We start from the raw sequence: 17,422 nt of genomic DNA, 5'->3' as shown, positions 1-17,422 counted from the left end.
AGGACTTAACTATGATACGACCAGCCAGCCAGCCAGGCAGCCAGCCAGGCAGTCAGCAGGACTTAACTATGAGACGACCAGCCAGTCAGCCAGGCAGTCAGCAGGACTTAACTATGAGACAACCAGCCAGTCAGCCAGGCAGTCAGCAGGACTTAACTATGAGACGACCAGCCAGTCAGCCAGACAGTCAGCAGGACTTAACTATGAGACGACCAGCCAGCCAGCCAGGCAGCCAGCTAGGCAGTCAGCAGGACTTAACTATGAGATGACCAGCCAGCCAGCCAGGCAGTCAGCAGGACTTAACTATGAGACGACCAGCCAGTCAGCCAGACAGTCAGCAGGACTTAACTATGATACGACCAGCCAGCCAGTCAGGCAGTCAGCAGGACTTAACTATGAGACGACCAGCCAGTCAGCAGGACTTAACTATGATACGACCAGCCAGTCAGCCAGGCAGCCAGCAGGACTTAACTATGATACGACCAGCCAGCCAGCCAGGCAGCCAGCAGGACTTAACTATGAGACGACCAGCCAGCCAGCCAGGCAGCCAGCAGGACTTAACTATGAGACGACCAGCCAGCCAGCCAGGCAGTCAGCAGGACTTAACTATGAGACGACCAGCCAGCCAGCCAGGCAGTCAGCAGGACTTAACTATGAGACGACCAGCCAGCCAGCCAGGCATTCAGCAGGACTTAACTATGAGACGACCAGCCAGCCAGCCAGGCAGTCAGCAGGACTTAACTATGAGACGACCAGCCAGTCAGCCAGACAGTCAGCAGGACTTAACTATGATACGACCAGCCAGCCAGTCAGGCAGTCAGCAGGACTTAACTATGAGACGACCAGCCAGTCAGCAGGACTTAACTATGATACGACCAGCCAGTCAGCCAGGCAGCCAGCAGGACTTAACTATGATACGACCAGCCAGCCAGCCAGGCAGCCAGCAGGACTTAACTATGAGACGACCAGCCAGCCAGCCAGGCAGGCAGTCAGCAGGACTTAACTATGAGACGACCAGCCAGCCAGCCAGGCAGCCAGCAGGACTTAACTATGAGACGACCAGCCAGCCAGCCAGGCAGCCAGCAGGACTTAACTATGAGACGACCAGCCAGCCAGCCAGGCAGTCAGCAGGACTTAACTATGAGACGACCAGCCAGCCAGCCAGGCAGCCAGCAGGACTTAACTATGAGACGACCAGCCAGCCAGCCAGGCAGGCAGTCAGCAGGACTTAACTATGAGACGACCAGCCAGCCAGCCAGGCAGCCAGCAGGACTTAACTATGAGACGACCAGCCAGTCAGCCAGACAGTCAGCAGGACTTAACTATGATACGACCAGCCAGCCAGCCAGGCAGTCAGCAGGACTTAACTATGAGACGACCAGCCAGTCAGCAGGACTTAACTATGAGACGACCAGCCAGCCAGCCAGCCAGCCAGCAGGACTTAACTATGATACGACCAGCCAGCCAGCCAGGCAGTCAGCAGGACTTAACTATGAGACGACCAGCCAGTCAGCAGGACTTAACTATGATACGACCAGCCAGCCAGCCAGGCAGCCAGCCAGGCAGTCAGCAGGACTTAACTATGAGACGACCAGCCAGTCAGCCAGGCAGTCAGCAGGACTTAACTATGAGACAACCAGCCAGTCAGCCAGGCAGTCAGCAGGACTTAACTATGAGACGACCAGCCAGTCAGCCAGACAGTCAGCAGGACTTAACTATGAGACGACCAGCCAGCCAGCCAGGCAGCCAGCTAGGCAGTCAGCAGGACTTAACTATGAGACGACCAGCCAGCCAGCCAGGCAGCCAGCCAGGCAGTCAGCAGGACTTAACTATGAGACGACCAGCCAGTCAGCCAGGCAGTCAGCAGGACTTAACTATGAGACGACCAGCCAGTCAGCCAGGCAGTCAGCAGGACTTAACTATGAGACGACCAGCCAGCCAGCCAGGCAGTCAGCAGGACTTAACTATGAGACGACCAGCCAGTCAGCCAGGCAGTCAGCAGGACTTAACTATGAGACGACCAGCCAGTCAGCAGGACTTAACTATGAGACGACCAGCCAGTCAGCCAGGCAGCCAGCCAGGCAGTCAGCAGGACTTAACTATGAGACGACCAGCCAGCCAGCCAGGCATTCAGCAGGACTTAACTATGAGACGACCAGCCAGCCAGCCAGGCAGTCAGCAGGACTTAACTATGAGACGACCAGCCAGCCAGCCAGGCAGTCAGCAGGACTTAACTATGAGACGACCAGCCAGTCAGCCAGGCAGCCAGCCAGGCAGTCAGCAGGACTTAACTATGAGACGACCAGCCAGCCAGCCAGGCATTCAGCAGGACTTAACTATGAGACGACCAGCCAGCCAGCCAGGCAGTCAGCAGGACTTAACTATGAGACGACCAGCCAGCCAGCCAGGCAGTCAGCAGGACTTAACTATGATACGACCAGCCAGCCAGCCAGGCAGCCAGCAGGACTTAACTATGAGACGACCAGCCAGTCAGCCAGGCAGCCAGCAGGACTTAACTATGATACGACCAGCCAGCCAGCCAGGCAGCCAGCAGGACTTAACTATGATACGACCAGCCAGTCAGCCAGGCAGCCAGCAGGACTTAACTATGATACGACCAGCCAGCCAGCCAGGCAGCCAGCAGGACTTAACTATGATACGACCAGCCAGTCAGCCAGGCAGTCAGCAGGACTTAACTATGAGACGACCAGCCAGCCAGCCAGGCAGCCAGCAGGACTTAACTATGAGACGACCAGCCAGTCAGCCAGGCAGTCAGCAGGACTTAACTATGAGACGACCAGCCAGCCAGCCAGGCAGCCAGCAGGACTTAACTATGAGACGACCAGCCAGCCAGCCAGGCAGTCAGCAGGACTTAACTATGAGACGACCAGCCAGCCAGCCAGGCAGCCAGCAGGACTTAACTATGAGACGACCAGCCAGCCAGCCAGGCAGTCAGCAGGACTTAACTATGAGACGACCAGCCAGCCAGCCAGGCAGTCAGCAGGACTTAACTATGAGACGACCAGCCAGCCAGCCAGGCAGCCAGCAGGACTTAACTATGAGACGACCAGCCAGCCAGCCAGGCAGCCAGCAGGACTTAACTATGAGACGACCAACCAGTCAGCCAGGCAGTCAGCAGGACTTAACTATGATACGACCAGCCAGTCAGCAGGACTTAACTATGAGACGACCAGCCAGTCAGCCAGGCAGCCATTAGGACTTAACTATGATACGACCAGCCAGTCAGCAGGACTTAACTATGAGACGACCAGCCAGTCAGCCAGGCAGCCAGCAGGACTTAACTATGAGACGACCAGCCAGCCAGCCAGGCAGTCAGCAGGACTTAACTATGAGACGACCAGCCAGTCAGCCAGGCAGTCAGCAGGACTTAACTATAAGACGACCAGCCAGTCAGCCAGACAGTCAGCAGGACTTAACTATGAGACGACCAGCCAGCCAGCCAGGCAGTCAGCAGGACTTAACTATGAGACGACCAGCCAGCCAGCCAGACAGTCAGCAGGACTTAACTATGAGACGACCAGCCAGCCAGCCAGACAGTCAGCAGGACTTAACTATGAGACGACCAGCCAGCCAGGCAGCCAGTCAGCAGGACTTAACTATGAGACGACCAGCCAGCCAGCCAGGCAGTCAGCAGGACTTAACCTCCCTTACCTCCCCTACCTCCATAACCTCCCCTACTTCCCCTACCTCCCCTACCTCCCCTACTTCCCCTACCTCCCCTACCTCCCCTACTTCCCCTACCTCCATAACCTCCCCTACCTCCCCTACTTCCCCTACCTCCCCTACCTCCCCTACTTCCCCTACCTCCCCTACTTCCCCTACCTCCATAACCTCCCCTACCTCCCCTACTTCCCCTACCTCCCCTACCTCCCCTACTTCCCCTACCTCCCCTACCTCCCCTACTTCCCCTACCTCCATAACCTCCCCTACCACCCCTACCTCCATAACCTCCCTTACCTCCCCTACCTCCCCTACCTCCATAACCTCCCCTACTTCCCCTACCTCCCCTACTTCCCCTACCTCCATAACCTCCCCTACCACCCCTACCACCCCTACCACCCCTACCTCCATAACCTCCCCTACCACCCCTACCACCCCTACCTCCATAACCTCCCCTACCACCCCTACCTCCATAACCTCCCCTGCCACCCCTATCTCCATAACCTCCCCTACCACCCCTACCTCCATAACCTCCCCTACCACCCCTACCTCCATAACCTCCCCTACCTCCCCTACCTCCATAACCACCCCTACCTCCATAACCTCCCCTACCTCCATAACCACCCCTACCTCCATAACCTCCCCTACCTCCCCTACCACCCCTACCTCCATAACCTCCCCTACCTCCCCTACCTCCCCTACCTCCATAACCTCCCCTACCACCCCTACCTCCATAACCTCCCCTACCACCCCTACCTCCCCTACCACCCCTACCTCCATAACCTCCCCTACTTCCCCTACCTCCCCTACCTCCCCTACTTCCCCTACCTCCATAACCTCCCCTGCCACCCCTACCTCCATAACCTCCCCTGCCACCCCTACCTCCCCTACCTCCCCTACCTCCCCTACCTCCATAACCTCCCCTACCACCCCTACCTCCATAACCTCCCCTGCCACCCCTACCTCCCTTACCTCCCCTACCTCCCCTACCTCCCCTACCTCCATAACCTCCCTTACCTCCCCTACCTCCCCTACCTCCATAACCTCCCCTACCTCCATAACCTCCCCTACCTCCCCTACCTCCCCTACCACCTCTACCTCCATAACCTCCCCTACCTCCCCTACCTCCATAACCTCCCCTACCACCCCTACCTCCATAACCTCCCCTACCACCCCTACCTCCATAACCTCCCCTACCTCCCCTACCTCCATAACCTCCCCTACCACCCCTACCTCCATAACCTCCCCTACCTCCCCTACCTCCATAACCTCCCCTACTTCCCCTACCTCCATAACCTCCCCTACCACCCCTACCTCCATAACCTCCCCTACCACCCCTACCTCCATAACCTCCCCTGCTTCCATAACCTCCCTTACCTCCCCTACCACCCCTACCTCCCCTACCTCCCCTACTTCCCCTACCTCCCCTACCTCCATAACCTCCCCTACCACCCCTACCTCCCCTACCTCCCCTACTTCCCCTACCTCCCCTACCTCCATAACCTCCCCTACCTCCCCTACCTCCATAACCTCCCCTACCACCCCTACCTCCCCTATCTCCCCTACTTCCCCTACCTCCCCTACCTCCATAACCTCCCCTACCACCCCTACCTCCATAACCTCCCCTACCACCCCTACCTCCATAACCTCCCCTGCTTCCATAACCTCCCTTACCACCCCTACCTCCCCTACCTCCCCTACTTCCCCTACCACCCCTACCTCCCCTACCTCCCTACTTCCCCTACCTCCATAACCTCCCCTACCTCCCCTACCTCCATAACCTCCCCTACTTCCCCTACCTCCATAACCTCCCCTACCTCCCCTACCTTCATAACCTCCCCTACCTCCATAACCTCCCCTACCTCCCCTACTTCCATAACCTCCCCTACCTCTATAACCTCTGTACAGGAAAGCGGTGAGAGCATATATCCTCACCCCCCACAGTGCCCCCCCTTCACTCCCCCCAACCTGTATGTAACCCTAGACTACCCTCACAATCATTACTGGTGGTGAAAGGAGGTGTGAAAGAAAAGACAGGGTTGGAAGACACGACGGAGATCATCTGTGCTGAGAGGACTAGAATAGACAGCCTCATTGTTTTTAATCACATCCATCTTAGAAGGTCACGTTATGTGTTTCTTACCCTTTATTACATATTTATTGTTGGTTTAATTCAACTATTAGGCCCCTTAATAGTTCTGGAAATAAATAAATGTGAATCTGGATGAAAACATTAGAATGGTTGTTTCCAACATTAGGGCTGCTTTCCTAAAGAAGATACATCAGTTTAGCATGTTGTTTCCTAACGAAGATACATCAGCTTAGCATGTTGTTTCCTAACGAAGATACATCAGCTTAGCATGTTGTTTCCTAACGAAGATACATCAGCTTTGCATGTTGTTTCCTAACGAAGAGACATCAGCTTAGCATGTTGTTTCCTAACGAAGATACAGCAGCTTAGCATGTTGTTTCCTAAAGAAGATACATCAGCTTAGCATGTTGTTTCCTAACGAAGATACATCAGCTTAGCATGTTGTTTCCTAACGAAGATACAGCAGCTTAGCATGTTGTTTCCTAACGAAGATACAGCAGCTTAGCATGTTGTTTCCTAACGAAGATACATCAGCTTAGCATGTTGTTTCCTAGCGAAGATACATCAGCTTAGCATGTTGTTTCCTAACGAGGATACATCAGCTTAGCATGTTGTTTCCTAAAGAAGATACATCAGCTTAGCATGTTGTTTCCTAACGAAGATACAGCAGCTTAGCATGTTGTTTCCTAAAGAAGATACATCAGCTTAGCATGCTGTTTTCCTAACGAGGATACATCAGCTTAGCATGTTGTTTCCTAAAGAAGATACATCAGCTTAGCATGTTGTTTCCTAACGAAGATACAGCAGCTTAGCATGTTGTTTCCTAAAGAAGATACATCAGCTTAGCATGCTGTTTTCCTAACGAGGATACATCAGCTTAGCATGTTGTTTTCCTAACGAGGATACATCAGCTTAGCATGTTGTTTTCCTAACGAGGATACATCAGCTTAGCATGTTGTTTTCCTAACGAGGATACATCAGCTTAGCATGTTGTTTCCTAACGAAGATACATCAGCTTAGCATGTTGTTTCCTAACGAAGATACATCAGCTTAGCATGTTGTTTCCTAACGAAGATACATCAGCTTAGCATGTTGTTTCCTAACGAAGATACAGCAGCTTAGCATGTTGTTTCCTAACGAAGAGACATCAGCTTAGCATGTTGTTTCCTAACGAAGATACATCAGCTTAGCATGTTGTTTCCTAACGAGGATACATCAGCTTAGCATGTTGTTTCCTAACGAAGATACATCAGCTTAGCATGTTGTTTCCTAACGAGGATACATCAGCTTAGCATGTTGTTTCCTAACGAAGATACATCAGCTTAGCATGTTGTTTCCTAACGAGGATACATCAGCTTAGCATGTTGTTTCCTAACGAAGATACATCAGCTTAGCATGTTGTTTCCTAACGAAGATACATCAGCTTAGCATGTTGTTTCCTAACGAAGATACATCAGCTTAGCATGTTGTTTCATAACGAAGATACATCAGCTTAGCATGTTGTTTCCTAACGAAGATACATCAGCTTAGCATGTTGTTTCCTAACGAAGATACATCAGCTTAGCATGTTGTTTCCTAACGAAGATACATCAGCTTAGCATGTTGTTTCCTAACGAAGATACATCAGCTTAGCATGTTGTTTCCTAACGAAGATACATCAGCTTAGCATGTTGTTTCCTAACGAAGATACATCAGCTTAGCATGTTGTTTCCTAACGAAGATACAGCAGCTTAGCATGTTGTTTCCTAACGAAGATACATCAGCTTAGCATGTTGTTTCCTAACGAAGATACATCAGCTTAGCATGTTGTTTCCTAACGAAGATACATCAGCTTAGCATGTTGTTTCCTAACGAAGATACATCAGCTTAGCATGTTGTTTCCTAACGAAGATACATCAGCTTAGCATGTTGTTTCCTAACGAAGATACATCAGCTTAGCATTTTGTTTCCTAACGAGGATACATCAGCTTATCATGTTGTTTCCTAACGAGGATACATCAGCTTAGCATGTTGTTTCCTAACGAAGATACATTAGCTTAGCATGTTGTTTCCTAACGAAGATACATCAGCTTAGCATGTTGTTTCCTAAAGAAGATACAGCAGCTTAGCATGTTGTTTCCTAACGAAGATACAGCAGCTTAGCATGTTGTTTCCTAACGAAGATACAGCAGCTTAGCATGTTGTTTCCTAACGAAGATACATCAGCTTAGCATGTTGTTTCCTAACGAAGATACAGCAGCTTAGCATGTTGTTTCCTAACGAAGATACAGCAGCTTAGCATGTTGTTTCCTAACGAAGATACAGCAGCTTAGCATGTTGTTTCCTAACGAAGATACATCAGCTTAGCATGTTGTTTCCTAACGAAGATACAGCAGCTTAGCATGTTGTTTCCTAACGAAGATACAGCAGCTTAGCATGTTGTTTCCTAACGAAGATACAGCAGCTTAGCATGTTGTTTCCTAACGAAGATACAGCAGCTTAGCATGTTGTTTCCTAACGAAGATACATCAGCTTAGCATGTTGTTTCCTAACGAAGATACATCAGCTTAGCATGTTGTTTCCTAACGAAGATACATCAGCTTAGCATGTTGTTTCCTAACGAAGATACATCAGCTTAGCATGTTGTTTCCTAACGAAGATACATCAGCTTAGCATGTTGTTTCCTAACGAAGATACATCAGCTTAGCATGTTGTTTCCTAACGAAGATACATCAGCTTAGCATGTTGTTTCCTAACGAAGATACAGCAGCTTAGCATGTTGTTTCCTAACGAAGATACATCAGCTTAGCATGTTGTTTCCTAACGAAGATACAGCAGCTTAGCATGTTGTTTCCTAACGAAGATACATCAGCTTAGCATGTTGTTTCCTAACGAAGATACATCAGCTTAGCATGTTGTTTCCTAACGAAGATACATCAGCTTAGCATGTTGTTACTTCGCCACGATACTAACCAGTCTGGACATTCTGTTATGGTCCCAGTCCTACCTTCAGTCTGGTAATACTAACCAGTCTGGACATTCTGTTATGGTCCCAGTCCTACCTTCAGTCTGGTGATACTAACCAGTCTGGACATTATGGTCCCAGCCCTACCTTCAGTCTGGTGATACTAACCAGTCTGGACATTCTGTTATGGTCCCAGTCCTACCTTCAGTCTGGTGATACTAACCAGTCTGGACATTCTGTTATGGTCCCAGTCCTACCTTCAGTCTGGTGATACTAACCAGTCTGGACATTCTGTTATGGTCCCAGTCCTACCTTCAGTCTGGTGATACTAACCAATCTGGACATTCTGTTATGGTCCCAGTCCTACCTTCAGTCTGGTGATACTAACCAGTCTGGACATTATGGTCCCAGCCCTACCTTCAGTCTGGTGATACTAACCAGTCTGGACATTATGGTCCCAGCCCTACCTTCAGTCTGGTGATACTAACCAGTCTGGACATTATGGTCCCAGCCCTACCTTCAGTCTGGTGATACTGTTATGGTCCCAGCCCTACCTTCAGTCTGGTGATACTGTTATGGTCCCAGCCCTACCTTCAGTCTTGTGATACTGTTATGGTCCCAGTCCTATCTTCAGTCTGGTGATACTGGTATGGTCCCAGTCCTATCTTCAGTCTGGTGATACTGGTATGGTCCCAGTCCCACCTTCAGTCTGGTGATACTAACCAGTCTGGACATGCTGTTATGGTCCCAGTCCTACCTTCAGTCTGGTGATACTAACCAGTCTGGACATTCTGTTATGGTCCCAGTCCTACCTTCAGTCTGGTGATACTAACCAGTCTGGACATTCTGTTATGGTCCCAGTCCTATCTTCAGTCTGGTGATGCTGGTATGGTCCCAGTCCTATCTTCAGTCTGGTGATACTGTTATGGTCCCAGTCCTACCTTCAGTCTGGTGATACTGGTATGGTCCCAGTCCTACCTTCAGTCTGGTGATACTAACCAGTCTGGACATTCTGTTATGGTCCCAGTCCTACCTCCAGCCTGGTTATACTGGTATGGTCCCAGTCCTACCTTCAGTCTGGACATTCTGTTATGGTGCAAGTCCTACCTTCAGCCTGGTGATACTGGTATGGTCCCAGTCCTACCTTCAGTCTGGTGATACTGGTATGGTCCCAGTCCTACCTTCAGTCTGGTGATACTGGTATGGTCCCAGTCCTACCTTCAGTCTGGTGATACTAACCAGTCTGGACATTCTGTTAAGGTCCAAGTCCTACCTTCAGCCTGGTGATACTGGTATGGTCCCAGTCCTACCTTAAGTCTGGTGATACTGGTATGGTCCCAGTCCTACCTTCAGTCTGGTGATACTGGTATGGTCCCAGTCCTATCTTCAGTCTGGTGATACTGGTATGGTCCCAGTCCTACCTTCAGTCTGGTCATACTGGTATGGTCCCAGTCCTACCTTCAGTCTGGTGATACTGGTATGGTCCCAGTCCTACCTTCAGTCTGGTGATACTGGTATGGTCCCAGTCCTACCTTCAGTCTGGTGATACTGGTATGGTCCCAGTCCTACCTTCAGTCTGGTGATACTGGTATGTTCTCAGTCCTATCTTCAGTCTGGTGATACTGGTATGGTCCCAGTCCTACCTTCAGTCTGGTGATACTGGTATGGTCCCAGTCCTACCTTCAGTCTGGTGATACTGTTATGGTCCCAGTCCTACCTTCAGTCTGGTGATACTGGTATGGTCCCAGTCCTACCTTCAGTCTGGTGATACTGTTATGGTCCCAGTCCTACCTCCAGCCTGGTGATACTGGTATGGTCCCAGTCCTACCTTCAGTCTGGACATACTAGTATGGTTCCAGTCCTACCTTCAGTCTGGTGATACTGGTATGGTCCCAGTCCTCCCTTCAGTCTGGTGATACTGGTATGGTCCCAGTCCTACCTTCAGTCTGGTGATACTGGTATGTTCTCAGTCCTATCTTCAGTCTGGTGATACTGGTATGGTCCCAGTCCTACCTTCAGTCTGATGATACTGTTATGGTCCCAGTCCTACCTTCAGTCTGGTGATACTGGTATGGTCCCAGTCCTACCTTCAGTCTGGACATACTAGTATGGTTCCAGTCCTACCTTCAGTCTGGTGATACTGGTATGGTCCCAGTCCTATCTTCCAACCCTCAGACAGCTGCAGAGACTTAGTAACCCACAGGAAACAGTTATACACTCTAATAGTAGGCTTGGGCAGTGTACCGTATATACCGTATACTGGGGAATTTGGAAAATAGCCACAGGATTGTTTTTTATTACAGTCTATACCATTGAAACAAAGTTTTTTTTATATATTTGAATATTTGTCGTTACTTTTTAAGTAAATACCTGCAGTTAACTTGTGCACTATGTTAGGAGATAAAGATTGCGTTCTTCATTTCACTTGTCATATAATTTTTCATTATGAAGTTTTTTGGTAGCACCCAGTCACGTGGTGTTTATTTACAAAGCACACAACAACGAGAAGATCGGAGCCTTGTGAGTCACTTACGGTTGTGCAGCATGGGCCAGGTGATCAAATCAAAATGTTATTGGTCACATACACATGGTTAGCAGATGTTAATGGTCACATACACATGGTTAGCAGATGTTAATGGTCACGTACACATGGTTAGCAGATGTTAATGGTCACATACACATGGTTAGCAGATGTTAATGGTCACATACACATGGTTAGCAGATGTTATTGGTCACATACACATGGTTAGCAGATGTTAATGGTCACATACACATGGTTAGCAGATGTTAATGCGAGTGTAGCGAAATGCTTGTGCTTCTAGTTCCGACCGTGCAGTAATATCTAACAAGTAATCTAACAATTCCACAACAACTACCTTATACACACAATTGTAAAGGAATGAATACGAATATGTACATATAAATATATGGATGAGTGATGGCAGAACGGCATAGGCAAGATGCAGTAGATGGTATAGAGTACAGTATATACATATGAGATGAGTAATGTAGGGTATGTAAACATTATATAAAGTGGCATTGTTTACAGTGGCTAGTGATACATCTATTACATCCAATTTTTTATTATTAAAGTGGCTAGAGATTTGAGTCATTATGTTGGCAGCAGCCTCTCAATGTTAGTGATGGCTGTTTAACAGTCTGATGGCCTTGAGATAGAAGCTGTTTTTCAGTCTCTCGGTCCCTGCTTTGATGCACCTGTACTGACCTCGCCTTCTGGATGATAGCGGGGTGAACAAGCAGTGGCTCGGGTGGTTGATGTCCTTGATGATCTTGTGACATCAGGTGCTGTAGGTGTCATGGAGGGCAGGTAGTTTTCCCCGGTGATGCGTTGTGCAGACCTCACTACCCTCTGGAGAGCCTTACGGTTGTGGGCGGAGCAGTTGCCGTACCAGGCGGTGATACAGCCCGACAGGATGCTCTCGATTGTGCATCTGTAGAAGTTTGCATGGGTTTTTGGTGACAAGCCAAATTTCTTCAGCCTCCTGAGGTTGAAGAGACGCTGCTGCGCCTTCTTCACAACGCTGTCTGTGTGGGTGGACCATTTCAGTTTGTCAGTGATGTGTACGCCGAGGAACTTAAAACTTTCCACCTTCTCCACTACTGTCCCGTCGATGTGGACAGGGGGGTGCTCCCTCTGCTGTTTCCTGAAGTCCACGATCATCTCCTTTGTTTTGTTGACGTTGAGTGTGAGGTTATTTTTCCTGACACAACACTCCGAGTGGTGTCAGGGTCTAGTTACAGTATGGAACTAAAACTAAACATTTTCCAGCTAGATATCTCATAACTATTACGTAAAATGCTCCATAGTTGTGCATTTGATTTGTTAATTTAGTTGCTAGTTAGCTATCTAGCTGTGGTTAGCTTCTTCATCATCAAGCTTCGCTTGCTGGTAACATCCAGAGAACCCGCTCCTGGATCAATAGCCTTGCTGGTAACATCCAGAGAACCCGCTCCTGGATCAATAGCCTTGCTGGTAACATCCAGAGAACCCGCTCCTGGATCAATAGCCTTGCTGGTAACATCCAGAGAACCCGCTCCTGGATCAATAGCCTTGCTGGTAACATCCAGAGAACCCGCTCCTGGATCAATAGCCTTGCTGGTAACATCCAGAGAACCCGCTCCTGGATCAATAGCCTTGCTGTTTGATAATAGTTTTGTGTGTGCAGCAAATTGTGAGTAGCATTCTTCAGTTGTTTGTTTTAACTTTATCAGCTGGGATGTCTGTCCAGAAAATAGTTTAGGTCAGAGACTGTATAAAATGTTCAATTCGCTCATTAGCATTTAGTTAGCATTCTCTAGGGGATTTTACATGTATTTATTAGCATTGCTAACATTCGGATTACAAAAGCTCAGTGGGGTTTGAAAATAGCGCCCCTTGTGTTCATTGTCGGTATTACAGAATATCCCGGTATGGCACAAGGTCGGTGTGAAGGTATGACAATCTGGATAGCGCACAAGCCTAACAGTTGCAGCTAGCTGCTGGATGGACTTTTAGTGTCAGAAACTCTTTAAACAGGGAGTTTTTTTTTAAACTAATCAGAACAGGTTAGGACTGTGCAAACTCTTTACATCTGTTTTCAGGGAGACAGATAGACATCTGTAAAGTTCTTGTCCTCCTCCCAAGACAAAGAGAAACCAGAGGAAAGAAAGAAAGCGCGAGAAAAGAGAAACTCGAGGCCCACAGGATAACTAACGCTCCACAGCCAAGTGGAAATGATAAGACTGGGGTCCGCATCCCAAATGGCACTCTAATCCATACAAAGTGCACTACTTTTGACCAGGGCCCATCCCTACAAAGTGCACTACTTTTGACCAGGGCCCATCCCTACAAAGTGCACTACTTTTGACTAGGGCCCATAGGGAGCAGGGAAATATTTGGGATGCTGACAGGGTCAGACTCAAGGCACGACACCAGAACTGGACTGAAATAGATGGATAGATAAACCTAAGCAACTGTTCTGGTCCAGAGATGGAACAGATTAACGAATCAAAATGTACTATTCATTCACTAGCCAAATGACTGGCACTTTAACGGGAACACACAGAAATGATGAAGTTCAACTATCACTCGATATCTTGGTCGGAGGAGACTTCAGATTGCTTTGGTTTACAGATCAAAACGCATTCAAGTCTTGGGTGATTTGGTGATTGAGGTTGGTGAACCATATAGATTATTAAAGATGCAGTCTGCGATCTTTAGCTAAACAAATTTGTAACACATTGTCTGAATTGTATTCGCAACATATCATAAGAATCGCAATTGTATTTTTTTTTTTAAATAAAATAAATTGCAGGACGTAACATATCATACAAAATGTATGATGTAGTACACAAATGTATGATGTAGGACACAAATGTATGACATAGTACACAAATGTATGATACAAATGAATGATGTAGTACACAAATGTATGACGTAGTACACAAATGTATGACGTAGTACACAAATGTATGACATAGTACACAAATGTATGATACAAATGTATGACGTAGTACACAAATGTATGACATAGTACACAAATGTATGATACAAATTAATGACGTAGTACACAAATGTATGACGTAGTACACAAATGTATGACGTAGTACACAAATGTATGACATAGTACACAAATGTATGACGTAGTACACAAATGTATGACATAGTACACAAATGTATGATACAAATGTATGACGTAGTACACAAATGTATGACATAGTACACAAATGTATGATACAAATGAATGATGTAGTACACAAATGTATGATGTAGGACACAAATGGATGACATAGTACACAAATGTATGATACAAATGAATGATGTAGTACACAAATGTATGATGTAGGACACAAATGGATGATGTAGTACACAAATGTATGACGTAGTACACAAATGTATGATCTAGGACACAAATGTATGATGTAGGACACAAATCAAATCAAATCAAAATCAAATCAAGTTTATTTTATATAGCCCTTCGTACATCAGCTAATATCTCGAAGTGCTGTACAGAAACCCAGCCTAAAACCCCGAACAGCAAGCAATGCAGATGTAGAAGCACAGTGGCTAGGAAAAACTCCTTAGAAAGGCAGGAACCTAGGAAGAAACCTAGAGAGGAACCAGGCTATGAGGGGTGGCCAGTCCTCTTCTGGCTGTGCCGGGTGGAGATTATAACAGAACATGGCCAAGATGTTCAAATGTTCATAAATGACCAGCATGGTCAAATAATAATCAGGAGTAAATGTCAGTTGGCTTTTCATAGCCGATCATTCAGAGTATCTCTACCGCTCCTGCTGTCTCTAGAGAGTTGAAAACAGCAGGTCTGGGACAGGTAGCACGTCCGGTGAACAGGTCAGGGTTCCATAGCCGCAGGCAGAACAGTTGAAACTGGAACAGCAGCAAGGCCAGGTGGACTGGGGACAGCAAGGAGTCATCATGCCCGGTAGTCCTGACGCATGGTCCTAGGGCTCAGGTCCCTAGGACCATGATGGATGACGTAGTACACAAATGTATGATGTAGGACACAAATGAAAGACGTAGTACACAAATGTATGACGTAGTACATAAATTAATGACGTAGTACACAAATGAATGACGTAGTACACAAATGTATGATGTAGTACACAAAAAAACGGGAGCCCATTTTGGCTCATGAGCACCACTTTCAAAACTACTGACTGAAATTATAGAAACGTTCTGGAGCATCACTTTAACAATGCTAGTCAAGAGATGACCACGATGATAACGCTAACACTGGCGCTGACGAAAAACCATGCGCGTGTGTGTGTGTGTGTGTGTGTGTGTGTGTGTGTGTGTGTGTGTGTGTGTGTGTGTGTGTGTGTGTGTGTGTGTGTGTGTGTGTGTGAATATTTGTATCCGTGTGTGTGTGTGTGTGTGTGTGTTTGTGTGTGTGAATATTTGTATCCGTGTGTGTGTGTGTGTGTGTGTGTGTGTGTGTGTGTGTGTGTGTGTGTGTGTGTGTGTGTGTGTGTGTGTGTGTGAATAGTTGTATCCGTGTGTGTGTGTGTGTGTGTGTGTGTGTGTGTGTGTGTGTGTGTGTGTGTGTGTGTGTGTGTGTGTGTGTGTGAATATTTGTGTGTGTGAATATTTGTGTGTGTGTGTGTGTGTGTGTGTGTGTGTGTGTGTGTGTGTGTGTCTGTGTGTGTGTGTGTGTGTGTGTGTGTGTGTGAATATTTGTGTGTGTGTGTGTGTGTGTGTGTGTGTGTGTGTGTGTGTGTGTGTGTGTGTGTGTGTGTGTGTGTGTGTGTGAATATTTGTATCCGTGTGTGTGTGTGTGTGTGTGAATATTTGTATCCGTGTGTGTGTGTGTGTGTGTGTGTGTGTGTGTGTGTGTGTGTGTGTGTGTGTGTGAATATTTGTATCCGTGTGTGTGTGTGTGTGTGTGTGTGTGTGTGTGTGTGTGTGTGTGTGTGTGTGTGTGTGTGTGTGTGTGTGTGTGTGTGTGTGTGAATATTTGTATCCGTGTGTGTGTGTGTGTGTGTGTGTGAATATTTGTATCCGTGTGTGTGTGTGTGTGTGTGTGTGTGTGTGTGTGTGTGTGTGTGTGTGTGTGTGTGTGTGTGTGTGTGTGTGTGTGTGAATATTTGTATCCGTGTGTGTGTGTGTGTGTGTGTGTGTGTGTGTGTGTGTGTGTGTGTGTGTGTGTGTGTGTGTGTGTGTGTGTGTGTGTGTGTGTGTGTGTGAGAGCAACAGGATGTGTGCATACGTCTGTCTGTCTCGGTGTATAAAATACGCTCCTCTTACCTCTGACAAACACATACAGAGTAGCAGCCGTGGTCCCGTCGACGACAGCCTTGATGTCTCTGTAGTAACAGCGGTAGTAACCTGTATCATTCCCTTTAGCTCCAGTGAGGACCAGGGTCTTGCAATACGGCCTTCCAGGCTCCCCTGGACACTCCAGGATGCCGACTCCCCTTCTCTGGACAGGGACCGAAGCAGGCGTACCAGCCTCCTCCCCGGCCACGGGGTGGTCTCCCACAACTCCAGCCCCAGGGGTACCAACTTGGGATCCAGTCTCGGCCTCACCCTCCGGGGCTCTGCTGGGCCTGGGGCCGGCCTGACGGTCAGTCAGATCCTCTCCCACCAGGGTCGTCTCAGGCCACACCCATGACAGAGTACGCTGACCCCTGGAGGTCAGAGGTTAGGGGTTAGAGGTCAGAGGAAAGGTCAAGTGAGAGGTCACAGATGGGTCAATTATGTTTTTAACCAAACAGAACAGGTTAGGACTGTGCAAATGTCAGGTGTGTGACGTTAGCGACTGCGACAGATTGTGAAAGAGTGTGCGTATGTAGCCCTTCATCCAGATTCTCATGGAACCTCATTCTCACATCCATTTGCTGAATAAATATTCTAAAATCATGTCTGGTCCTTAAAACTGATTCAATTAATTTTCCCAAAATGGTTGGTAAATATTTGCGCAAAATAAAAAAAGGTGTTTACATGTGTTTACCCTCCTCTACACCACTCTGTATGATGTGACGGTGGATTAGACAGCTGTTTACCCTCCTCTACACCACTCTGTATGATGTGACGGTGGATTAGACAGCTGTTTATCCTCCTCTACACCACTCTGTATGATGTGACGGTGGATTAGACAGCTGTTTACCCTCCTCTACACCACTCTGTATAATGTGACGGTGGATTAGACAGCTGTTTACCCTCCTCTACACCACTCTGTATAATG

The 17,422-nt window shown here is 47.9% G+C and overlaps 1 protein-coding gene across 1 annotated transcript in view; it reads right to left on the bottom strand.

Moving 5' to 3' along the window:
- LOC120048906 (vascular endothelial growth factor receptor 3-like) overlaps positions 1-17,422 on the bottom strand; it is a 45,209-nt gene that overhangs the window by 25,537 nt on the left and 2,250 nt on the right. Inside the window, exon 2 of the mRNA XM_038995223.1 lies at positions 16,483-16,865. Within this exon, the coding sequence (XP_038851151.1) occupies positions 16,483-16,865 (383 nt within the window). The remainder of the gene's footprint in view (positions 1-16,482; positions 16,866-17,422) is intronic.

The sequence above is a fragment of the Salvelinus namaycush genome, chromosome 5, assembly GCF_016432855.1.
Source record: "Salvelinus namaycush isolate Seneca chromosome 5, SaNama_1.0, whole genome shotgun sequence".
Taxonomy (NCBI): Eukaryota; Metazoa; Chordata; class Actinopteri; order Salmoniformes; family Salmonidae; genus Salvelinus; species Salvelinus namaycush.
Note: the sequence above shows the minus strand (reverse complement) of the source record. Positions and strands in the feature narration are given on the sequence as shown.